Genomic DNA, 25,537 nt, shown 5'->3' with positions numbered 1-25,537 from the left:
GTGAGAGACTGACTGGGATGTTCGTTTCCTGAGTAAATCATTAGAGCAACCAGAATCCTATCTGAAAGCTGTAGAAAACTGTTTTTTAAAACTATGATGTTTGATGGGCACACCACTTAATGTTTGTGACCAACACGAAACCACTTTTTAAAGTGGGTCTTTTGTTCAGCAAATTGTACTCTGACAAGCCAGTGTTAGGATCTTTAACAATCTGTCTATGAGTAAGGGTTATGATGTGAGTATTCAGTAAAGATGAGCTCATGTCAAACATGTTTGTTCTTATAAAGTCTCTAATACAGAAACTTAGTGTGTTATTGAAAGCATTATGTACTGGGGAAACAGGCAAGAAGTAAAACAACACACTTTATGTAGAAATTGAAAGCAACAATAATGGACATTTCTATGTGAACCTGGTTCTTAAGCATAGGTTTGTGGGTCAGGTGGGAGGGAGGCAGAGCTGGCTTTCTACCATGCAGTCTGTTTTAATTCCAACATTGTATATCCATATATACATTTTTTTTACATGCGTTAACTAAAAATTTTCTTGCCTAAATTTGTCAACTTTTGGTTTGCTTCTTCATGGCTTGTTTAAAGCACCAATGTTATGGTTTCTATGCTTGGGGGTGGTGGTCTTCCTGGCTTACTGTAAGGGCAATTATTAATAACTCCTTGCAATGTGTATATGATCTTTTAATGAATATATATGGAATGTGCATTTGTTTGCTTAAGAATGTAATTCTAATACTTACAGGACTGTAACTCTGGACCAGGCAACAGATAGTGCAAAAATAATTGGGAAAGCCACTCTAAACATGTTTCATACAATGAAACTAAATATATCGGATATGAGAGGGGTGAGTATCACACTGGCTCCTTCTTTCTGTATCGTGAAGTCTGGGCTTCCTCTGAGCTCGGTCCTGATGTAGTACCGGCGTATTATGGACACAATTTTAACTTCATCCATGCAGTCCACAGAAGGAAACAGGACTTCTCGTCAAGCCTCCTCATGCTGGTTCTGATAGATTAGATTTGTTACTGTGTAATTCTGTCTTCTGCACAATACTATTTAAATCTTACACGTCCTATTCCCAGCACTTGATGAGCACCCGTATCACTGCGTTCCTGTCCCAGCTCTGTAACTCTACTACTGTAGGGAGACTTTCATCATGCTAAGTAGATAGGTGGACCACTCTGCCATACCCAGCCTGCCAGCTTTAGAGACAAATCCTATTTAAAACCTCATCTGGGGCTGGTGAGACACTTGAGTAGGTACAGGCACTTTGGTTGTCATGGGCCCCCGTGCTTGTACTATACCAGCCTTTCCCCTTTAAATGTAATGAACCCTGTAAAGCACCCAGCACACCTATGGAGTACTGAAATCCACTTGTTTGGGTATTCTGATTTTAAAAGTCTTACTACCCACCACCATGTAAGTAAGTAAGATAAAGCTACTTAACTCACTGAGCCACAAGTTGTTTGAGGGACAACTCATAAGTAAGCTGTTGGTTTGCATTGTTCCAATGGATTCTTTATTCTAGAAACTGGATTGTTGGCAGCACCAACAATAACTGAGAATTTTGTATAGATGAATTCTTACTTTTCACTTTTGTTATTTTAGAAACCTTCTCTTTTATTTTGACTCTAGGTTGGTATTCAAGTGAATCAGTTGGTTCCTGCTAATTCAAATCTTTCCACATGTTCAAGTCGTCCATCAGCTCAGTCAAGCCTCTTCTCTGGTCGGCCACATTCTGTCCGTGATCTCTTCCAACTTCAGAAAGCCAAGAAACCCACAGAAGAGGAACACAAGGAAGGTGGGTGGCCCTCAGTGTGCGGCTGCTTTCTGCTCCACCAAGTCCTCGGGGAGTAAGAAGTTCCATTTTAAATCCACATGGGTCTGTGCCCTTTCATTGCTTTGTTTTAAAAGTAAAATTACATTCTAAATTGTGAATCTAGAACGATTTGTAAGGAAAAGAATGAAGTGATCGGGGTGGAGGGGCTTGGCGATTTCTCCCCCTTCCCATGAGCTAAAGAGGCTGTTTGATTTGTTTCCTACAACTGTAGTATTTCTGGCTGCTGTGGATCTGGAAGTGTCCTCCACCTCTAGAGCTTGTGGTTTATTGTCTCCGCTCTCTGCACATCTGGCAGCTAGTGTTAGTCCTGACACTAACAGTGGAGAGTGTTCCAGAAAATGGAATGGCCTGCACTCTCCTGTCAGTGGACAGTCACGGCTGAACCTCAGTATAGAGGTCCCATCACCATCCCAGGTATGGGTTTTGGTCCTTAAGTCAGTTTTGTACTAAGAACAAAGTGGTATTCTTCCCTTGTTGGTCAGCATACAAAGTCAACTTCATGTCTTACTGTTCTCACTTAAGCTGCTCCCACTTGTGCAGGTTCCCTTGTTTGCTAGTCTGCTTTGTGTCAGGTGTATCCCATCCTCTTTTTACATGAGTTCACATGGGGCGGGGCTAAAGAAAATGAAAATGCTGTCTCCAGATCTAAGGAAAAGAGGCAGTTCTCATGCTTGAGGGAGAAACCCTAATGCTTGTATAAATAAATACCTTTTTATCTTAATACTTTTAAGCCGGGCAGTGGTGGCGAACGCCTTTAATCCCAGCACTTGGGAGGCAGAGGCAGGCAGATTTCTGAGTTCCAGGATAACCAGGGGAACACAGAGAAACCCTGTCTCAAAAAACAAACAAACAAACAAAAACCTTTTAAGTATAGGATGATAATATTTTGGGGGGGGGGGGGATTCTCCCATCTGAAAAGGTATTTTCTGTTGTCCCTTTCCATGGGTGAGTTCTTACTGCAAGGTGTTGTGTGAGTCATATGTGGACTCCCTTGTATGTTACTGACTCCTACTCTGCACTCACCTTCAGACTCGGGCTTCGGTGCCCATCAAGATAGGGTAGGGACTAGCTTTTTGAAGGCCGAGGGTCTGAACTTTTACTGTTCCTGAAACTTTTATTTCTGAGCATCAAGTTCACATTTGGTATTTTACAGATTGACCAGTCTGTTTTAGAAGCGCTCCCACTTGATCTCCGGGAACAAATAGAACAAGTTTGTGCCGCTCAGCAGGGAGAGCCACGTGGAAAGAAGAAAGAACCAGTAAATGGCTGCAGTTCAGGGGTGTTGCCACATCCTGTTGGAACAGTTTTATTACAGATCCCAGAGCCTCAAGAACCTTGTAATAGTGACAGCAAGATTAGTGTAATTGCCCTTCCAGCATTCTCACAAGTACGTTGATGTCAGGGACCTTCAGTCATGCTTTTCTCACCTGTCCTCTCCTCTATCTAATTCCTGAGGAGCTTGCACTTCTGCAGACAGTGGTTGGCACCTCAGCACCAGAGGGAAGAGATGTGGGAGGCAGGTGTTGGTCCCTAAAGATTCTGGAAGACACTCTTTGTTGACTTTACTGGTTCACACAGATCATGAGACCTCCTGAATAGGGGAAGATGCCCAGAAGTGTCCATGTGTTTTTGGCTTCCCATTTTGTAACCGAGTGTCTTGTTCTGATTAGTTAGCACAGAAATTGGATTGCTCATATCCAGTGTCTTGGAAGGTTTTGTCCTAGCTTTGCTGTTTAAGGACCTGTTAAAGTGATTTGAAAACAGTCTAGCTGTCCTCCAGAATTAATTTAGGTGTGACTTTCCTTGTACTAGGTGGACCCTGATGTCTTTGCTGCCCTTCCTGCTGAGCTTCAAAAGGAGCTGAAAGCAGCATATGATCAAAGACAAAGGCAGGGAGAGGACACTACTCATCAGCAGCCAACCAGTACATCTGGTAAGAGGAGAGAACTGTCATGTCCCAAAAAGGGACTAGGGTGATGACATCATTGTGTTATAACTGTTCATCCTAGAGAGTGTCTGAAGTGATCAAGGCAGACGAGTAGCGAGTGCTGTAAGTCACTGCTGGTTGGTACTTGTGCTGGTCTTAGTATTTTTGGATACAAGTCAAGCTACTTGTCCTTTGAGACTGCTGTTTGAAAGAATGTGGGTTCAAAACATGAAATCTCAAAACATGAGTCCCTGAACACACATTTTATTAAACCTACGTAACTGCTAAATGAGAATACGAAGTTGTACAGCTGAGCTCGGAGGACTTTATGCCTTAAGCCACGGCGTGCCTGGCCTTCTTTCCTGCTCTTGGTTGTAAGGGGGGGTTGGAAGGACAAAGAGTCAATGGTATTATTACCTGATTGCATTTTGAGACTCTCATACCTCCTCTTTTAGTGCCAAAGAATCCTTTACTTCAGCTAAAGCCACCAGCAATGAAAGACAAGAGGAACAAGAGGAAGAACCTCATTGGTTCTCCCAGAAAGAGTCCTTTGAAAAATAAGCTGCTTAGCAGTCCTGCAAAAACTCTGCCAGGGGCATATGGAAGCCCCCAGAAGTTAATGGATGGTTTTCTACAACATGAAGGAATGGCTTCAGAGAGACCCCTGGTAACTGGAACAAAATACTGACTGTTACTAGATTTTAATGTACTTGACACTGTCTGAATACAGCATTCTCGTTCACTTCCTCAACAGGAAGAAGTCTCGGCTTCTACCCCTGGTGCACAGGACCTATCTAGTTTACTGCCAGGCCAGAGCAGCTGTTTTAGACCAGCAGCACCCAACCTAGCTGGAGCTGTGGAATTCAGTGATGTGAAGACCTTGCTCAAAGAGTGGATCACTACTATCTCAGGTTTGTGTGGTAGCTCTGTGATTCGAGAACAGGACCTGAGCACAATGGCTCGAGCCCCTTGTCTAACATTACAAGCTGTAAGGCGTGCTGGGTCCTCACCTGGGGTTTTCCTCCTCCCTAGATCCGATGGAAGAAGACATCCTGCAGGTTGTGAGATACTGCACTGACCTCATAGAGGAGAAAGACTTGGAAAAATTGGATCTGGTTATAAAATACATGAAAAGGTAATTTATTTAATTTTTTACTTAAAGAGGAAAAAAAAAAAGCATGTCCCAACAGTCAATTGAGGGCATATGGATAGAACAGGTTTTTAAGGTTCCTGGTTTTAAATGCCATATAATAATGTTGACAGGAATACTAAGTTAAAAATAATCACTCCCATGGTTATATGTCCAATACACAAGTGACCATGAAATGTTTCTGAGTGCCCTAATAGGCCTTTTAAACCAAGTTTATTTTCTTAACACTTGGTTTTACTGTCTGGGCTGGCCTTTAAACTCAGTGGCTGAGATTAAAGGCGTGAGCCACTGTATCCAGTTCAAAAAAAAAAAGAAAAAAAAAACCAAGAATGAAGCTAAGTCTGAAGGACAACCATGCGTGCTGGAGCTTTCTCTTCAGTGGTGCCTCTTCCTCACCTTCAGGTTGATGCAGCAGTCGGTGGAGTCTGTATGGAACATGGCGTTTGACTTTATTCTTGACAATGTTCAGGTGGTTTTACAGCAGACTTATGGAAGCACACTGAAAGTGACCTGACTGCTGTGCAGAGGGCCTGGGGCTCTCTGCGCTGTGCCAGCAGTGCTTGTGAGGTATTTGCAAAGTGCATGATAGTGATGCTCTGAGTTTTCATAATTCTACATTTCTTTTTAAGCAAGTGTTTTGTACATTTCTTTTCAAAAAAGTGCCAAATTTGTCAGTATTGCATGTAAATAATTGTGTTAATTCTTTTACTTGTAGCATAGATTCTATTTACAAAACGTTTGTTTATAAAGTTTTATGGATTTTTACAGTGAAGTGTTTACAGTTGTTTAATAAAGAACTGTATGTATATTTTGTACAGGTTTTTTTTTTCTTGTGAATCCCTAAAGGAACTAGCAACAGTTTATTCTACTTAAAGGCTGGACCTCCAAGCCAGCCTGCTACAGATGTCCAAAAGCTGTGAAATTGCTCAACAGTCCAATGCCAGCATTTTACTAGTTTTGTGAACAAGGAAAACCAATAAAATCCTAGCCTGGGATTTATTACCTAACTCAAGTTCGAGATGATGTTGAGAAAATAATATCTCTTCTCTAGTGTGTGCTGTGTCATAACACATTTCTTATAATACATTCATTTGTAGTGGATACTTTGAACGAATGAACACTCTGAACTTCAAGTTCTCCTACAACAGGTTTCTTCAAAGGATGCTATTGGGTCCTCAGGAGTAACTATGCAGTCTAGTCATGAGGTGTGTGGATGAATCACTGAGGTCTAATCATGCAGAAGCAAACAATGGAATGTATGCAGAGCGCCCCTCTGAGGGCAAGCGTTAGCAGGTGCTGATGAGCTAGAATGGAGGCCTAGCAGAACCTACTCGACTGCAGTGTCTCCTCTTTATTGGCAGTTTGTTCCAATGAGCTCTCCTGACTAGTACAAGCAGTAATTGTAGCCAGCCATGGCTGCACACAGAGCAGAAGGAAAAAGCGAAGTCCCTACCTACATTTTCTAGTTAGAAAAGTCGCTAAGGGTGGGAGAAGGGTAAGTCACTGTGGAAAGAATACCCATAAACTTATTTCTTACATCGAAAAAGTCCCAAGAATCACAAAATCTGTAGAAGCTTGGTTAATCAAATACTGCAGGACTGATTTAATCAGTATAAAATTGAAAGATTTAGATTTGTAATAAAAATCCAAATTTGAAGGAAGGGCAAACTTTAAAACAGCAGCCAAGTCTTAAAGGAAGGGTGGGTGAGTGCAGGCACGCTGGACTGTGGGGCGGGGAACTGACCACTGTCAAACCAGTGTAAGTTGCTTGGTTTCTCATGGAAAACATTTTATACACCTAAGTCCATCAGCGTCCAAACGTCTGTTCCGTTGGTAATATCACAACATAATATTACATCACTCCAAATTCTGTCCCAGGTGGGAAAATTAGATGATTTCAAATACTTTCTTCAGCTCCACAATAAGCTGCCAGTCACTCTTCTGCATTTCGTCTCTGAACCAGTCTTTGAGTGCATCGATGGACTGCCGGCTGATCTGCAATAGCCCAGGCACAAACAGGGTGAGCCAAAGGTACAACAACTGTGTCCATGAAAGAAAGCCAAATCTCACTTAAGCAACAGAAAGGCGGTGCTTTGCAGCCTGCTTTCAGAGGGAGAAGCCCACATCTGTGGCTCTGGAGTCCCTGAGATTGTCAGGAGGCACTACCGCTGTCTATCAGAATCAACACCTGATGTTCCCAAAGCCATATTTTAGTTCTCTGAACTACTGCAATAGGCAACCAGACAGATAAAAGGGACTAAGATTTCTGAAGTTTTCAGTCTGAAAATATGCTACTTTTGCTAGTAAAATACTTACCTTGCTGACAAGTATATCTGTAGCTTCAAAATGTCTCCCAAACATTTTGGGAGATTCCCCAGGGATAGGTTCTATTTTGACACAGACCTCTTGTCCTTTTTTTGCAACATCCACCTGCTTGTGGTTTATTTCAATGCTTGTTACTATCCCAATGTCAACAAACTGTAAAATAAAGATCAATGTCAGAGACTCACATAGGTTATCATGACAGCTGCGCTTGGTCTAACCCTGCAGTGTCCACATTAATTTCTCCACACCACCCCATCTACCCCACACCCAAGACGGCAGCCAAAACCAAACAATTCTCTGAAGACTGGCATGTCTGTTGCCCTAGTGTAATTTTGTGGTCCTGCTGTAAACTCTCAGGCATAGGACATACAGCTAGTCACAAATAAGCCAGAAAGATGGAGGCACAGGAGGCATCTGAGTTACAGAGCCAACAGCTCAAAGTGACACCAGAAAGTACCAGTACTAACTGAAAGTTCTTCGTGCCACCTAGGTCAGAAAAGTACTAGAAAAGTACTAGATGAACCTAGATCACCATGTCTTGACAGTAGGTAGCACATGACGAGTAGCCACTGGCCTGCGAGAAGTGGAAGGAAAACACAAGTTTGTTGCCCTTTCCAAAGTAAATCCAATGGGGTCAGTGTCGCTGAGAAATAATGTTTTGGTGACCTGCATAGTGTTGGAACCCCCTTGAAGGTTCCCTTTCAGTAAGTCTGTCTATAAAGGAGAGAATGGACAAATACAAATGAATAATGTCCCTAACATATTTGAGCTGGACTCTTCACATCTCCACTGAGATTACAACATAAATCTGTCCAGGAGTAAGCAAACATGTGACTTAGGAATGCAGACGGACATTACTGAAGTGATACCACCTAGGGGAAGACGGAGCATCAAGGTTGAACAACACCACTTGCTTGAGATAAGAACACTGATGTTGGCCTGGAACTTACATTTTTGCTTGGAACGCACATAGGTGTTCCTTGTTTCACTTGACCAGCCTCCACAGTGACCCCTATTACTATTGGATCTCGAGAATTGAAAATGTATTGAGGGAGGATTTTCATCTTGCAGGGAAATACTGCTATGTGCCTGAAAGTAAAAAGAAAGCAAAAAGCCCTCAAGCTCACCAATTCAATGAACAGAAAGCAAGTGTAGATGGGTGGCAAGTTTATTGGATGAATGCCACAAAGTTCTAACCCAATTCAAAGCTACATCAGGGAACATGTTCATGCCCCAGCCAGATGGCGATGCCTTGCCCCCAAAGGTAACATATTTTGCTAACCATGTCCTGGAGTTTAGAACATGGGTAGAACTTGCTGACATGTCTGTCATGCATGCAGTCATCCATCTATATATTCCTCTTCTTCATATTCCTAGTCTTTTCAAAAAAAAGCTACCACAAAGTTCCTGTCCTTTGTCATTCACGTGCTGGAAGCACATTAGGACAATTTAAGTCCTGAGCTTCTGTTTCCTAGGCAACTCTGGTAACCTCAAGACTTCCTAACCACACAGCCGTCCATGTAGTAACCACCAATGTAATCATGACGTGATTTGGCAGGGACGGGGGAAGTAAACACATAGCTCAACTTTTCCTGCAGCCTAGGATGTTACTCCTGTACTCAACTTTATAATGGCCATGTTTTCTGAAGTACACTCTGCCAGTGTGGCTGCCATAAGTACTGTTCTGTGTGTGCACACCACATACTGACTACTTGGTCTGCTTCTGATCTCTCTCTCTCTCGCTCTCTCCCTCCCTCCCTCCCTCCTTCTCCACCTCTCCCCCCCCCCCTCTCCCTCTTACCACATGCATACACATACATAAACACACACAGGAATGTTTGTCCCAGAAAGCAGCTCCTGGGTCATTAATACCACTTCAGAACACAGCTAATACTATTGTCTGCATTCTTATCAAAGTAAATAAAAACAACTTACTTAAATTCTTCTTGTTTTTGTTTTTTGTAGTCCTGTCTGTATTTTGTAAAGGCATCAAATAAGTGATAAATAATTTCTGCACTAAAGATTCTAACTCCCAAACTATCAGCCATCTCTTGTGCGTCCCGTTCAATTCTTACATCAAAGGCCAAAATTACTGCATACCTGGAACATCAAAGATCATTCAGTGAGAAGGAGTGAGTCACACTAAAGAGCCTGAAGACAAACACAAGCAGAGAGTACTTACTGGGGATCATGTTCCAACATCACTGAAGCCTTCATAACGTCCTTTTTATGGACTGGGCCAATGTTAATTCCTGCATACTGTAAAAGAGTTTCCAGGTTTAGCATGCATCAGGTAATTGTAACAACCCATCATGACCACCATATGCTTACAAAGCTGGGTAGCTACTTACTGGCACCTCTGATGTTTTCAGAAATTCAAGAAGAGCTTCCAAAGAGCCCAGTGTAGATGCCTGGACATAAACTCCTTTTTCTTCTAGTTTGATAGCATTTAGTGTCTGCTTTAACTCATGGATCAATTCATCCTTGAAAAGACATCAAACATGACAAAGTGCACCTTTATCTCCACCCTTATGTTAACTTTCACCCACCTGAAAGCATAGATTAGGACATAGTCTGTTGTAGAAAAGAGACTGGCATAAGCCACCCTACCCTATTCTAACCCATTTCATCTCTGCCTTACGCTAATAGAAAATAGACTAAATCTCTGCAGCACTTAGTAAAGAGAGTATGACTGGGAAGAATGTCATCCTTCATGAGGACCACACAAATATGTGGCAACCCCAAGCCTCAAATGTGGAATTACCTAACTCTTCACCTAACTGCAGACAAATACACTCCACTCTCCGGCCTGAGGTAATATATTCTCTAATGACATGACCCGATTTTGCCTAAATACTGAAGGTGGCTTACAGGCCTGTATGCCTGACAGCAAGCAACAGTTCTATTTTCTCTTTGGCAAGCAAATAAGCTATGACTAGAGCCTGCTTTTCATTGGATATGGGCCAACTGATCTTCCCATCAGACAAATACATGCAGGCCAGGCTGAGTTACACAGAAGACTTACAATGCAAAACTGAAACATAGCAAAAACAGTGTTTCTGTCTGTGGGTGCATGCAGGTAGAGGCCAGAGGCACTGGATCCCCCTAGAGCTACCAGATGTGACTACTCGATCCAATGTGCTCTTAAATGCTAAGCCATCTCTCCAGACCATTTACTTTTAAAGGGCTTTTGGCCTTTTCTCTCCACGTTTGAAATGTGGTTTTATGAAGCCTGGGTTTTTTAAATTAGGAAAATGAACATTTAAAATCATGCACATAAACTTATACAACTTCATGATAGTACAAATAACTTGAAAGAACCCACTTTTCTGAAAAAGGACAGTAAATGACCTTTACAAGATGTCCATTTCAGCGAGCATCCCTACCACTCAACAAAACACTGGTAAGGAGAACAGCAGGATACAGGTGATAAGATATGGGAGTAGACTTGAATTAGGGATGGGGAGGGAAGTCAAAGCAGAAGGATAGGAGGGCAAGAGGATGTTTGATAAAGCCTCAAGGAATAGGTTATACTGACATAAAATTATGTACTTAGTCTATATACACAAACTTAGATTTATGAGTATGAAAGCCTGGCCTGCATGTATTTATATGCATCATATGTATGCCTGGTGCCCATGGAGGTAAGAAACGAGGGTGAGCTCCCTGGAACTAGAGTTGGAGATAGCTGGGCGTCACCACATGGGCGATGGATCCTCTATAAGAGCATCCCTTCTACAGGCCTGCAGGCCATTTTTAGTGGCACAATCAGGCCATGTCCATGATACCTCAACAGTATGACTAAACAGGACCCAAACAATAACATTACTTACATATGAGTGCACACAAAAGTCCCATCCAGCAGAGATGTCTATGAACTACAATGATAAGATGTCCCTAAAAGTTTATAGTAGTGACTGACATCCATATAGTGGTGGTAAACAAGAGCTGTCTAGGTGGACTAGGCCCACTCAACAGTAGGGAGCTCTTGCCTGGTACTAGAACCCTAGCCACCTACCGAGAGGATCAGGACCATAGCAGAGCAGCGTCATTCCTTACTGCATTCTAAAGCACATCTGATGTTCACAGTAAGTGGACTCTCACCTCACATCAAACAAGTTTCGGGCCCGTAGAGAAATCATGGCACGTCTTAATTCACAGATCAATGGATCATGGGATCTTAGCCTCAAAAGGATACATGTACAGTGTAACCACTGCCTGCACCCAAGCTCTGGGAACATCACGGAACAGGGTGTAAAGATTTTAAGAGGCAGGATAAGGAAGTCTGCTCTAAGACTGTACCTCCTATAAATGACAGAAAGTTACACCCACGATACCTCAACAGTATGGCTAAACAGGACCTGAACAATCCCAATACAATAGACTTGATTTATGAGGAAGAGGCATCTCTAGGTAAAAAAAGATGTATGTATGGCTAATGCACAAAGATGATGAATTGAAGGTTAGTCTGGGCCCCTGGGAGGGAAACTGGTTCATCTAAACAGCACTGGAAAAAAAGCTAATGAACTTACTTTGAGAACTGGGATTTCATCATCCTTGTAGGCCACTAGGAGAGGTAAGCCAGCCAGGGTTTTTTCAAGGTCTTTCCCAAGAATCTTTACTCCCTGGGCCGCTTCCACTTCTTTATGCTTTTCATATTGGTTCTAGAGAAAAAAATATTTTCCATTGAATTTCTCTCAACAGCACTGATGTATTTTGTGACCATATGGAGAAAGAGTTCTTAAACTCTGCACAAGAAACAATACCTACAGCATAGTCTGTTTCTCAAAATAACGCAGGAAAGGTTAGAAGATACTGCAACACATAAAAAGTAAAGACAGACAACTATTCAGAACTACAGAATCTATGGAAAAAATGGGAGAGTGAAAGGGAGGGGAGAAACAGGGAATAAACACAAAGCTCTGCTGGCAGAGGGGAGTGAGCCAACTGTAGCCAGCTATGCCTACCAGGACAGAAGGAAGGAGAAAGGGATGGTGGCTCAGAGCAGGCACAGATGTCAGACTGAAAGCCACAGTACAGATGGAGGATTCTAACTCCTGTTGGGGTAACACTGAGATGTGTCCTGCACACACTGGGAAAACAGGCCCAAGTTAGCAGAAGGTGCACAAAGAAGTGCACTTTCCATGCCCGTAGAATGACAGCACAACAAAGCCATAGAGTGGATTATAAATATGAAGTGCTTTTTAGTTGAGAAGGGGCAGCACTAAGAATGGCTCCACTTCCACAGGAAGACTGTCAGTCACGACTCTCCATGCAGCACCCAAGGCTGTCGATCCTTAGGCAGTCCTAGTAACTTGACTACCCATGTCCACTTCTGCAGTAACACAAGGACAGGGACAAATGTGTGCTGTGTGTTATGCCAAGCAGCCCTCAGAAAGACAGAATGGCATCTGTAGATATAAGCATTGTGTCGTCCTCATGTCCACACCCGCCACCTTTGCTTACCTTCACACGTAATTCCTTCATAGGAGGAGGTAAAAGGAGGCCTCGAATCTGAGTGACAATGGGCCCTTCTACTCCAGGGACAATGATTGTATCCCCTTCCTTCAAACGTCCATTGATCAATATGACATCTATTGTGGTGCCCATTCCTGGGAGAGCTTTAACCTGTTCTCAAACAAACAAGACACACATATATAGATATAGATATATAGATATCTCTCTCTCTGAAGGCATGTCACCAACTCTAAAAGCAGTGCATGTCCATTACTGAAGGGCTGTAGCGTGGCAAGGAAGCCTGATGATTACCTCCATGACTTGTGCTCTCAGCTCTTCACAGTGTGCAAGCCTCTTGCTCAACATGGTTTGAGTTAACTCCACAAGAAGGTAGATGAGACTTCCCATGCCATCACCAGTATGTGCAGAGGTAGGTACCAAGGACACGAAAGTGCGGGGATCTTTATTCTCATAAAACAAAGCAGCATTCAAACCCTAGAAGCAAGAGCAGCACAGAGCACCATTAACAGAAGGCCCAGGTCTAGCTATTTTTAAATTCCACAAATACACCCAGAGTACTGCTGGTCAGTAGGTAAGTGCTTATCTAAACACTCAAGCCCCGCATTAAACAAACAAAAACCCCGAAATGAACACAATCCAGAAATAATTGTATAGACATTTAGAGAAAAAGGAAAACACAATTTCTAAATCAATGTAGTTTATGAGAATGCTCGGGCTGCAGAGAGAAAGCTGTCTGGTGTTAAAAATGGATCGAGCAAAGAACTGTGCACCCAGTACCCAGTCAGACAGAGGCTGAGGAAGGAAGATCAGGAGCCCTGGAGTTTAACACCAGCCTGGAAACAGTAAAACCCCATCTCAGAAAAACTAACAATAAAACAGCAAAAGCCAGGAGAGTAAAAAAAAAAAGTACCCAGCTGAGAGGGGACATTCTGCTAGGTCCTTCAGAAAGAAATTCTCCTTACCTGCTGTGCAAATTCTACAATAATGGCCTTTGCACGCTCCTCAAATTCATCCTTTGTATTCTTCTTCTGCTTTTTTAAAGTAACAGCCACATCAGAATCAGGACTCTTCTTCCAATCATATAACCTGTCAATCTGGAAAACATTTATCAGAAACATTTCAAAAATCCAACATTAAAGGTTATAAGCTCCTAATTTGTGTCTCTCTGCGCACGCATTCACACACACACACACACACACACACACACACAGTATAAAGAATTCAGGCATTTTCTTGTACAAAAGGCCCCCGTTAGAGACTGTGCAAATGAAGCTCTCAGATGAGAAACTGCTGAGGTGGCATGCTGTCCATTTTAGCCTCCAGTGAGTTGGTGTAAACCTGCTCTCTGCAGAACAGAAGGTCCTAGAATGATCCTATGAACACTAACATGTGAGTTATTAAATCAGCAGATAGGCAAGGACTGATGACAGCAAGTGCCAGTCAGGATGACGTAGTAACTGCTTCCTTGCTCAATCTAGAAATAATCAGTCTGACTAGTTAATAACAAGAGACTATTTCCTCACTTGTCAATCTGTGAGATATTTCAGGTGAAGGAAATGCTATCTGCAAACAGAAATCAATATACTGAACCTGTAAATCTATCCAATTATGCATCAATCTAAAAGATACTAATTTTGTTTATCCATATCTCCCCTGTGAGTATGAGAATAAGAGAAGGAATTAATCACTAAATAATGACAGAGACTGTGTCACCTGACAGCGAGCCCACACTGACAAGGTAAGGAAGCAGCTTTGTCTGTCACTAAGAGAAAACCCAGTTAAGGAGGGACAGACCTAAGATGACTGTCAGGATCAAATTACTGCTTGAGGTCTTTAAAATAATTTCTGAAAATATACTTAACATTTGTTCTAACCTTGACAAAAAGGCAAAAAGAAAAAGGGCTAATGTTTGTAGAGCTGAAGGAAAACCTGAGATGATCTAAAAACCCAGTTTTACTGGAAAAAGAAAAGATAAGTGATCTTGAAGACAGAGCACTGAGAAGCAGCAACACCGCACAGAGAGAATCTGATTGGGGGAAAAATACTCCGCCCTAGCTTGTTTATCATGTGACATTAAGTAATAAATTTAGTAGAGAATATCTGAACAATCACCAATAAAGATAAAGACTAGATGAACACTAATATAATTCAATACAACTCAAATATGATTGACCTATTACACAATCACACAGATAAAATTCTAAAAAGGAGAAAGTCTTAAAAGTAAGCAATATAAAAAACACGCAGAGTAACAGGAAAAGATGGAAGCAGCAAAAGCAGGAAAACATTTAAGGGAAAAAAGTAGAATTCCATAACAAGTGAAAATATCTTCAAGAATGATGCTTTTGAAGAAACACATTTTTGTCATTAAAAAGAAAGGTAACAGAGCTTTGTTACCATTAGTTATACTTTTTTAAAAGACAGTTTTAAGGATGACCTGAACCAAAATGATACTGGCAGGAAACTGAGTTCTGGAGAAGACACGAGAATGATCCAGTGGTAAATGGGGTATGACAGTCCAAGATGGGTTCTGCTGTTGTACAGTCTTAATATTTATTCTTATGCTGGGCGTGGAGGCGCACGCCTTTAGTCCCAGCACTTGGGAGGCAGAGGCAGGGGGATTTCTGAGTTCGAGGCCAGACTGGTCTACAAAGTGAGTTCCAGGACAGCCAGGGCTACACAGAGAAACCCTGTCTCGAAAAACCAAGAAAACCAAAAGAAAAGAAAAAAATTCTCACAGAACTGAACATCTATACATACATATGATGCAACAATTCTTCTATTAACTATTCACTTAAAGCAAACAAAAATAAATGACTATACACAAATATCCATAGCTACACTACTAATAAGCAACTGGGAACTACAATCCATCTATGCTACAGTAGGGACTCACCCAAGACTGGTGTTACTAGAGAATGGAACATTATCCTGTTACCCTAAGTTAAAAGTGTTACAGCTTATCTAACAATACGCAAAGAAGGGAGATGGCTGTGACAACAGGACACACTGACACTAGAAAGAGCACACACCACAGTCCCTACCAGAATGAGTACAGAGACAAAGGGACAATATTGTAAAGTCAGCATGTGCCTGGGTTAGAGGGACTGCATTCTGGAGAGTGACAATTCAGAATTGTTTACACAGCTTTCATGTTACACTAGATTTCTATCTTGTTTTTAAACTTAGCATATATTAATTATATAATAATGAGCACCTTATTTTCATACACATATATAATTAAACAAATTCACCATTCCTATTTTCTTCTTGTCTCTCCTCTCTCTTGATTCTCTTCTTCCTAAATAGTTCCTCCTTCTATTTTTGCTTTTTAGAAGTTAAATCAAGAATCAATATATGAGAGGACAAGTAGCATTTCTATGAATGTGACTTCCTACATGGTGCTCAGCCCTATCCATTTCTTGAAAGTGGCATCTTTTCACTCTTCAGATGACTGGTGACCGGTTGTCCTCCACACTGACTAAACTGAGCCTCGTGTATGTCACACAAGCATTCTACCAAGTCACATCTCTAGTCCACTCTTCCTTACGAATGAATGCTCCATTTTGCACATAAGGCATATTTTTTAATTCACTCATCTAATGGGCTTCTAGGCTTAATACACACACGCACACGCACACACACACACACACACACACACGCGCACACACACACACACACACACACACACACACGCACACATGTATATAACGAACTGTTCTTTTAAGTCTTCCTAGTCTAACACAGGGTAAAGAGATGGTGCTCAAAAGCTCATACTGCCTGGCAAGAGGAGCCAAGTTCTGTCCCCAGCAGCCAGGTGGCAGCTCACAAGCACTGTGAGTCTTCAGGACTCCTTGGAGACCAGGATTCCCATGTGTACAAATCCACACAAGGACACACGCTTTAATAAAAAATGAAACAAATCTTAGAAAGAAAAGTATTTTCAGATGAGTGCTTACCTTATTAAGTGCAACAATGAAGGGGCACTTTTTAGATTTGAGAATGTTGATTGATTCAATTGTCTGGGGCTCTAAACCATGCATAATGTCAACAACTAAAATGGCAATGTCACAAAGAGAGCTTCCTCTGTTTCTCAGGTTACTGTCAAAGGGAAAAAAAAACTGTGTAAGTGGAGGTCTTTTCAGTATTTTCCCTAAGCTTAAATGTATAATTTCTTTGTAAAGCCTAAAGAGACAGAAGAAAACACGTACAGTCTCTCTGGTTCTTCAGGGATTGACTGGTCATGAGCAACACACAGATAGCCAAATCCCAGTGATAAATATGGTTTGCAATACGGACTACACAATCCTCTCACATGTGCACAACATCACCTCTAGGATAGATACACAGGCAGAACTGCCATCTCTGACCCAAAACTCCAAACCCTTCTGAGACACACACTGAATTTCAGACTTTTAGGATATCTGACTGGAAAGTGCACGGAGATGTAAAACATGTCCACTGCCAGGCACAGCAGGGAAGGGGGCTCAACTGAACCCCAGTGAGTGTGAGTGCTGGGTGAATAGGTGTTACACATGCAGTCGAGGGTGACAACAAGGGGAGTCTGGCTTAGCTGGCATGAACGTGACCTTCCTCAGCTGTCCCTGAACCTCAGGCCATACCCCGGACGTGCAGGGCATGCAGCTGTGTATTAAGGACTCCCATTATCCCTTAAGTGGCCGGACACTCACCTAACAGACATGAAAATTGAGGCTGCTGGGATAAGCTAATGCCACAAGTTCCTCTAAGAGTGTGTGTGTGTGTGTGTGTGTGTGAATATAGTGAAGTGAAAACAACATTCCCTTTGTAATAGTCTGCAGAAATTAGAACAGGAATTCATGAAGAAGTTTTCTTACACAGAAGTGATGCTCTTTCCAATTATAAAACATGTCTTCTTATAGAAACCAAGAAAGCACAGGAAACATTATAAAACCAATGATGATCAGAAGATTAATTATGATACTGCAGATACCAAGGAACTATTCAGAGTTAATGACTACCCCCCAGTGTTTTGGCTCACTGAGTTAAGTCATGTCTGATGGCAAACGCTGTCTTACCTGAAAGACTCGTGTCCAGGAGTATCAATAATCAGCATCCCTGGGATTCGGACATTCTCTCTGTCAAACTAGCAATGGAAGAGAAAGATGCAGAGTCTAAGAGCAGTCGAAACAATGAAAGCTTCTTTACAAAACTATTTACCAAAGCTTGACCACACCACTGCTTCCTTTTCCCAAAGAATAATCTTAAAATGGAGTCAGACAGCACAATGTTTAATATTCTCTTTAATATCAAAGTTTTGTAGAGACTGAAGATGGTTCAGTACTTAAGGGCATGCGCTGATCTTACAGAGGATCCAAGTTTGATTCCAGGAGTCACATCAAGCAACTCAAAACCACCTGTGGCTCCGGATCCAGCTACCCACTGTTAGGCTCTCACAGGCAGCCACACACATGCAGATACACACACATAAAAATAAGTTTTATGGAAAAAAAGGAAATAATTTTTGTTGAAGTTGTATGTAAGTCTGAAAGTAGTTTAAATAAATCTGATTCAAATGGCAGTGAAGAACAGTCATCTATCTGCATTATCTACAAAAGCTGACTTGGTGTGTGTGTGTGTGTGTGTGTATCTGTCCGCATGCCTTTAACCCAGCACTCAGTGGGCAGAGGCAGGCAGATCTACAGAGTGAGTTCCAGGACAGCAAGGGTTACACAGATTAACCATGTCTTAAAATACAAAAATAACAAAAAGATTTTGACAATATCTATAGAATTTATCTGAGGACTGGATGGTTCAGTGGTTAGAGGCATTTCCAATACAAGCCTGTCAACTACTGATTTGGTCACCAGATCTTATGATCTCATGGTGGAAGGAGAGTGACTCCTGAAAGTTGTCCCCGCCATGGCATGTGCACACCTACATACAGATACACCATAAATAAAACATGGCCCAATTTTAAATAAATCTAAAATACCAAAACTATCTCAAAATTATAGTTTAATAATGCTGACCAAATGGATCAAAAGTGTTAATAAATGCACATCCTGTTTTAAATACAAGCATTTAATTACCTGGACAATGTTATTGAGTACAATCGTTTACTAATTCCTTCATTCACTCAGTCACTCATTCTACAGTGTAGGTGGTGAATTTAGGCTCTGGACAGCCACAGGAAACATTCTAGAAGTGATGTACACCCACAGCCCTTGGAGTTTGTTTGAGTCTTAATATAAATTTCAGGCTGGCCTCCAACATGCAATCCCCTTGCCTCAAACTCTCAAGTGCTATATTAAAAGCATGTACCAGTACACCCAGCACACATCACAAGCCTTCTGACCCTAATACAATGATCCAGAATCACAACCTTTTCTATGATCTGCGTTTTCCCGCTCTCATCTATGTCACAGTGATGGAAATGCATGAGGCTTCAAATCTGTTTTTGTCTTAAATGAACATGTATTGGGAATTGTATTGTTTCCACTTCAGTGCCTTGACTGTGAAGAGTAAATCACAGATATCATACTAGCTGTACAGAGAGCTACAGTGTAGGCTTCATTTTAAGTTTGGTCTTTATGTACCAAAACCACAAGGGTTCACTGTTAGGAGCCATCCAATGAGGAACAACACAAGTATTACTTAAGGCTGCTGGAAAGATGACTCATGGTCAAGAACAATGGCTGCCCTTCTAGAGCATCCAGGTTTGGGCCCCAGCACCCAAATTGGGTGACTCATCATGACCACCTGTAACTCCAAGTGATTCAACTACTTCTTAAAAAACATAAAACTAAAAAAAAAAAAAAAAAATGTTTCTTTACCTTCTAAGAGGAAGTATGAATTTAAAATGCAGTGAGCCAGGACTGGGGCTGTCTAGTACTCGCGAGCCTGAGGACATGATTCCAATGTCCTAAGCCTGGGTGCTGGCAGGGAGATGTAAATAAGCAGCTCACACACAATTACGGGTAAGTGAGGCTTGCTTTGTGTCTGCGCAGCAGTTGGAAGGCAGGCTCAGGGCTGCCTGGACTATAGGAGAATCCATAAAATCCATAAAACAGAGATTCAAAACAATGTACTGCAAAAACAACACAATATTAAGTAACTGGAAAACTGGCCAAAGAAGCCAACACTAAGATAGTAAATGGCCAGATGTCTCATGAACAAACTTATAATTATGCAAGAAGAAAGGCAACGAAGTCATACTCAAGTAAAAACAAAAACAAAAATGATCAAAAAACAGTGAACTAATAAGGCTTAGGTAACTGGCTTTAAGGCTTAGGTGACTAGCAAGGCTCTATCTACTTCCTAACAAGGTCACACAGGGTTTGTACTATGAGTCCCAGTAAGCTTTATACTTCCTTCATTATGTTAACATTGAAAACGTGGGCACATCCAAGTAAATAGAGAAAATATTCAGTTAGTATATTTATATAATTTGGTTCAACTTTTAAACTCCTATACAGCTCATGCTGGTCTGGACTAGGAGCCTCAAACTGGACCTAAATATGCAGTAATCTTCCTGCCTCAGGCATCAAAACCAGACCCTTGTGCATGGCAGGAAAGCACTGCCCACTGAGCAACCTTGCTTTCCCAGACAGAGTCCCTTATGTAACCATGGCTCTTCTAATAGTCTCTTACGTAAAAGATCTGCCTCAGGAGCCCCTTAAGCCCCTGAGGCCTTGCACATATGTGTAGAGATCAGCCTTTAAACATGAAGGGGTAAGGATAGTAAAACACAGAAAAAAACAATGCAACTTCAGAACAATGGGGCCTTGAAAAGCGGGGCAACCAGCGGTCTAGAGCCCAACAGCACCAAGTTATTTCAGAGTGCTAAAAAGAGGGTCTCCAACATCATTATGACTATTAAGCAAATCCTTTGGGAATGTACCCAAAGCTATGACAGTCTTCAGAAAGCCTGGGGCTTATAGGAAGAGTTTCTCATACCTGGTATTTCTACCAACATATTTGAAAAGCATATGACTTTGTTCTCCTACTATAAAAACTTCATAAAATTGCTATCATGATGGAACCTGAAATTCAGGGTAACCTGGATCTGTGTTCCGGGGCCATGCTCACTAATAATTGCCTTTTGAAGTGAGAGGTGTTTCTTATGCCAACAAAACAAATAACATATGAGGTAACTTACATTTTTAATCATCTTAGTTTGTTCATTAATAGCTTCAAGAGGAACATTTGTGGCACCAATCTGCTGTGTAATACCACCTGCTTCGCCATCTTGCACATGTGTGTGACGGAGCTATGAAAAGACAGCAAAATGAGATTGGTATTTTGGCATGAAGAACTCCTTTGTAGACAGAGTGGCTGTATTAGTGACCCCAGACGAAAGCTCTCTGAACAGATACCTGGGCCCCCTCCCCCAGTCCCCTTGACTCAGTTACAGTATTGCTGATGCCCTGACAGGCTGCTCGACTGCACAGCTGTCAGAGGAACGTCTTCTTTGTTCACAGGCTATTAATGCACATGTTCTCTTACCTTATCTAGAATTTTTGTCTTTCCTGTGTCTACATGTCCAAGCACACAGATGATAGGGGCTCTCAGCTTTTCTGTATTTACATTTTTACCATGTTCAAGTCGTCGTTTCTAGAAGGAGGGATCACAAATTAAACACTGTGCGTGCTTTCCACTCTCTTAGCTTACACCCCACACCTTGGTTAGCTGACTACACACAACTGCTTTTACTGTAGCTGCCTTTTTTTGAGACACAGGATCTCACTGAGCACAGACTGAAGACAAACTCACCATGTAGTGATGGGAACCTTGAATTTCTGATCCTCCTGCCTCCACTTCACTAGTGCTTGGCTACCTGACCAATCACTTGAGCACTGAGCTACAGGTACGTGCCTCTGTGTCCAGATGTTACCCGAAGGACGGGAATGAATTCAGTCCTACATTTGAAGCAAGCACTGTATCTATAGTCATACCTCCAGTCCTTAAACTACGCTTTATCTTACACTTAACTGACAGAACTTGATTTAAATAGGAGAAGTGCAACAGCGAAGCAGGCACAGGCACTTGCTACAATCCTAGCACTGAGGGACAGATGCAGAAGAGTCAAGGCCGGTCTAGGCTACCCGACCCTGTCTTCAAAGGAATGAAAACATAAAAACCAGACAAAAAGAAAAAATAAGCCAAGAAGCTTCATCAGCACTCAGATTTCAAACACTGAGACAGGTGCTTACATCAGCCATCTCTACACACAAGGCAAGCATCTGCCCCTTGAGAGCCACGCTCAACACACCAGACATCTCTAAGCCACCACCCAACAGGATATTGATATCTGGAACAAATGATCAGACTCTGATGAAGCAGGCCCCATCCTGTCTAAAGGAAAAGGGACGCTCCCGGTTTAGAACAGTGTCAAGAACACAGCTTGGTCCAACATTACAAAAACTGGAGAGATATTAGTCATGTTAATATTTGTTAAAGCACTGACTCTAAGCCTTTAGCTATACAAGCGAATGAGCACAAAGGGCTGAGGAAGGAAGCAAAGACAGAGTGCGGACAGATACCTCAATCCTCCGTTTCGCTTTGTCGTACGCCCGCTCTTCTTTAGTCCGATCGTCGTCGGAGTCGTACTCGGAGTCTGAGCTAGCGTCTTTGCTGGGCTTCGTGTCTCCAGCCTTCCCTGAGTCCTTCTCATCCGACAGCTTGCAGTCCTCCTCGTCCCCATCGCTGCCTTCACTGTCCCCTTCCTCTTCTTCATCTTCACTCTCTTCTTCCTCCTCCTCTTCTTCTTCCTCTTCTTCTTCCTCAGGGTTTTCTTCTACTTCTATGTGAATCATATTTCCTTCTTTGAGGAAAAACAAATTGATTTTAAAATAAAAGTTAACATCATAGATTTATACCAAAAGAACAGAGACTACAAAGTACGGAAAAATAACAGTGAAATTACACTAATTACAGCAGTCGCCCTACACTTTGTTCCTGATAAATACCAAGTATTCATCTGTAGTCAGTGAAGACTACCACCCAGCAGTGAGAACTGAGGCCACTACATTCCAGGACCCTGGGCAGGCTGACAGCAGGACAGCTCAGCTCAGCACAACACGGAGGCTCCTGTCCCTCACAGTGCTGTGAGAGTTCTGGAAACAGGGAGACATTCCGAGTCCAGACCTGCCAAGGCTGAGTCAGGGAGGGAGACAAAGGGAGAGATGAATGGGTGGACACTAGTCTCTAGCACTGTTAGTGGGGATAAAATCCTAGAATGGTATACCCTAGATCAAACAGGAAATAACAAATGAATGCACTGACCACTGGCTCACCGTCTAAAATGAAACAAACCCATGCATCTGTTATTTAGATGCTAGTGTACTAGTGACTGAATAGCCTTAATTTAAAAATCCCTGAACCTGAAATTCTCCAAAAACAATATTACTTGACTTTTCTCTTTTGACACAAGGCTTCAATTTTCTGATTCAAAACAAACCAAAGATACTCAAGATCTTCTGCTAAAATAAAAAAATAAAAAATAAAGCTTGAAAAAATAGTAAGAAAAATGAAGCAAAAAATGTTAAAAATTTCTTCTATCCAGAGAATACGTTACTATTTATATAAAAAAGAGGAAGGATAAACAATGGAAGTTAAAAAACAGAATGAAAAGAAAAAAAAGGAGTGGTATGTAAGCTGTAAAGCTGTTGGGAAAGAAGGCGGCACTGGACTCTTGGCATCTTAAAGTCAGGTCAGTCAGGCACATACTCCTAGCACCCCAGCGTTCAGAGGCCGAGGCAGGAGCACACAGTTGAGGACATGGCTAGGCAGATGTCCTGTCTTTAAAAATAAAACGAGTTTGTATGGATGGGTGTGCTCATATGTGAACAAACTCTCAAAATAATAAAATCTTGAACAAAATAATCAGCAATTAGTGGTCTCAATACAAAATCCAAGACAATAAAATGCTACAGATTAAACAGCTTCTATCACATTTGAGAACAAAATATCTGAGCCATTGTATTTCTATGGTGAGAACCAGAGAGCCTCTGAGAAAGAAATGACTCAGTGCCAGTAAAACTCCTGCCTAGTTAATGCAAAGCTCTGGGTTCGCTCTCCAGCACCACAGATATTCATAAACACAAATGGAGGTGGGGTGGAAGAGAGGGAGAGAGGGACTATATAAATCATGGCATTCCCTGGTCATCAGTTTTTAACCCAGGTAGGTTAAAAACTCACTAGGTAAAATATATAGGAAAAAAAAAAAGCAAACCATACAATAGTGAGTAAAACCCACTAGGTAAAGTCTATAAAACAAGAAACTAGACCATATTAACATTAAAACTTACAGAATTCAGTGAAACCCATGGTTAACTAAAAAATAAAAAAAGGGAAAAGGAAGAGTCTCAAAAATCAAAAAAGTAAAAAGTACACGAGAGAAAACAGTAAGAAATTACACTCAAAGAAAGTTGTTTTAGTCATAAAAGACCAGAGTTTACATCTTATTCACCATGAACAGGGAGTGCGCCAATGTTTGCCTTGTGCTAGGCTTTGTGTAGGTAAGTTTTAGAGACAAGCTAGGCATGCCATACTGTCTGGATAAATGCATTCTGGGTAGCTGTCACCTTGAAGGAGACCTTCTAAAACAACATTCAGAAATCAGGAACACACATGTGTATGGTCAGTGGGTGTGGCTGTAATTCAGGAACACACATATGTGGGCAATAGGTGCCCTAGAATACTCAGAGTTACCTTTTTCTCTCTCCTCATCACTGGCCATAGCCTCCCAGTCATCTAAGCCAGCATCTTCGGTGTCTTCCTCTTCCTCTGTAAGTACAAGGTGCTACGTAAGGCTCTGAAGAGTAACCTCACGCTTGCTTCCAGAAGTGTGACATTACGCTTGGACATACAAAAAGACATGATCCGGGTATGAAAAACTGTGTGGCTGTTTTCCTTGAGACTGTCTTTCCATGCACCTTGCAAGCTGTACGTTACGATAATTGACATTTCACTGTTCTAATCCAGTTTTAATATGCCATATTCGTTTAAAACCAGATCTTATGTTTGAATAAACTAAATTAAAAACCTCAACAACAAAATATTTGGATTTTTTTAAAGGATGAACAGACTCAGTTCTCTAAAACTTTCAACTCACACATGACACACAGGGTTTTTATTTTACTCTCACCAGACTTATCTTTTAGTACAACATTTAGATAAAAAAAAAAAAGGCAAAAATGTTGCCAGCCCTTGTAGGCTGTGTACACACTTGTACGGGTGCCTACATAATCAAATGCGTAAGCTGAACACATTTAGATTAGTAAGTAGGGGGGACCTCTAAAGTTTCAAAATGTATGTTTCTGGTTCTTAGAAACAATCTAACTAAAGATATTTCCAATTAATTTGCTTTTCAACCATAAAGTTAAAAACTCCAGGCTCAGAGACTTTTGACCCATAAATAAGAACAAGGAAATTCAGGAACTCTTCAGTGTCTCTCACAGACATTTTACTGACACTACTAAAAAAGAAAAATGCAGATTCAAGCATCACATTCATTTCATAATGGAAATGAAAAGAGACGGGCTAAAAAGAATGGAAGAAACCCATTCAAGCTTGAAATCCATCTGGCTCCAAACTACTTCTGAGTAGTGAACACTAACTATCTAATAAGAACGCATGAAAACCTGATGGTACTGGCCTGGCTCAACAGAAGGTGGCGTCTCTTCCTTTTCTGGTCCTCCTTGGTCCACAGCTTCCACAGGAGCACTTATTTCCAAAGTTTCAGATACTAAATAGGAGCAACAAAGTGTATTAGCCACATTTTGCAGTCTGCAATTTCTCTTCAAATATCCTGTTCAGCATAAT

General features: G+C 41.6%; 2 protein-coding genes across 15 annotated transcripts in view; one reads left to right on the top strand and one right to left on the bottom strand.

The window, feature by feature from the left end:
* The window catches only part of Rev1 (REV1, DNA directed polymerase), a 77,136-nt gene extending 71,394 nt beyond the window's left edge, over positions 1 to 5,742 (top strand). For all 14 annotated transcript variants that reach the window (XM_006496155.4, XM_006496154.4, XM_006496153.4 and 11 more), the window contains 9 exons: positions 752 to 854; positions 1,646 to 1,811; positions 2,062 to 2,264; positions 3,004 to 3,237; positions 3,663 to 3,783; positions 4,233 to 4,444; positions 4,532 to 4,688; positions 4,810 to 4,912; positions 5,330 to 5,742. In XM_006496155.4, coding sequence (XP_006496218.1) covers positions 752 to 854; positions 1,646 to 1,811; positions 2,062 to 2,264; positions 3,004 to 3,237; positions 3,663 to 3,783; positions 4,233 to 4,444; positions 4,532 to 4,688; positions 4,810 to 4,912; positions 5,330 to 5,441 — 1,411 coding nt within the window. In that variant the 3' untranslated portion in view covers positions 5,442 to 5,742. The remainder of the gene's footprint in view (positions 1 to 751; positions 855 to 1,645; positions 1,812 to 2,061; positions 2,265 to 3,003; positions 3,238 to 3,662; positions 3,784 to 4,232; positions 4,445 to 4,531; positions 4,689 to 4,809; positions 4,913 to 5,329) is intronic.
* Positions 2,949 to 25,537, bottom strand: part of Eif5b (eukaryotic translation initiation factor 5B) — a 57,570-nt gene continuing 34,981 nt past the window's right edge. Inside the window, exons 8-24 of the mRNA NM_198303.2 lie at positions 25,371 to 25,460; positions 24,425 to 24,499; positions 22,255 to 22,535; positions 21,218 to 21,325; positions 20,871 to 20,981; positions 17,788 to 17,855; positions 16,690 to 16,831; positions 13,693 to 13,824; positions 13,022 to 13,204; positions 12,719 to 12,880; positions 11,785 to 11,916; positions 9,604 to 9,735; positions 9,435 to 9,511; positions 9,188 to 9,352; positions 8,203 to 8,341; positions 7,244 to 7,405; positions 2,949 to 6,922 (exon numbers count right to left, since the gene is read on the bottom strand). Of these exons, the coding sequence (NP_938045.2) occupies positions 6,815 to 6,922; positions 7,244 to 7,405; positions 8,203 to 8,341; positions 9,188 to 9,352; positions 9,435 to 9,511; positions 9,604 to 9,735; positions 11,785 to 11,916; positions 12,719 to 12,880; positions 13,022 to 13,204; positions 13,693 to 13,824; positions 16,690 to 16,831; positions 17,788 to 17,855; positions 20,871 to 20,981; positions 21,218 to 21,325; positions 22,255 to 22,535; positions 24,425 to 24,499; positions 25,371 to 25,460 (2,267 nt within the window). The 3' untranslated portion in view covers positions 2,949 to 6,814. The remainder of the gene's footprint in view (positions 6,923 to 7,243; positions 7,406 to 8,202; positions 8,342 to 9,187; positions 9,353 to 9,434; positions 9,512 to 9,603; positions 9,736 to 11,784; positions 11,917 to 12,718; positions 12,881 to 13,021; positions 13,205 to 13,692; positions 13,825 to 16,689; positions 16,832 to 17,787; positions 17,856 to 20,870; positions 20,982 to 21,217; positions 21,326 to 22,254; positions 22,536 to 24,424; positions 24,500 to 25,370; positions 25,461 to 25,537) is intronic.

This window comes from Mus musculus, chromosome 1 (genome assembly GCF_000001635.26).
Source record: "Mus musculus strain C57BL/6J chromosome 1, GRCm38.p6 C57BL/6J".
NCBI classification, from domain to species: domain Eukaryota; kingdom Metazoa; phylum Chordata; class Mammalia; order Rodentia; family Muridae; genus Mus; species Mus musculus.
Note: the sequence above shows the minus strand (reverse complement) of the source record. Positions and strands in the feature narration are given on the sequence as shown.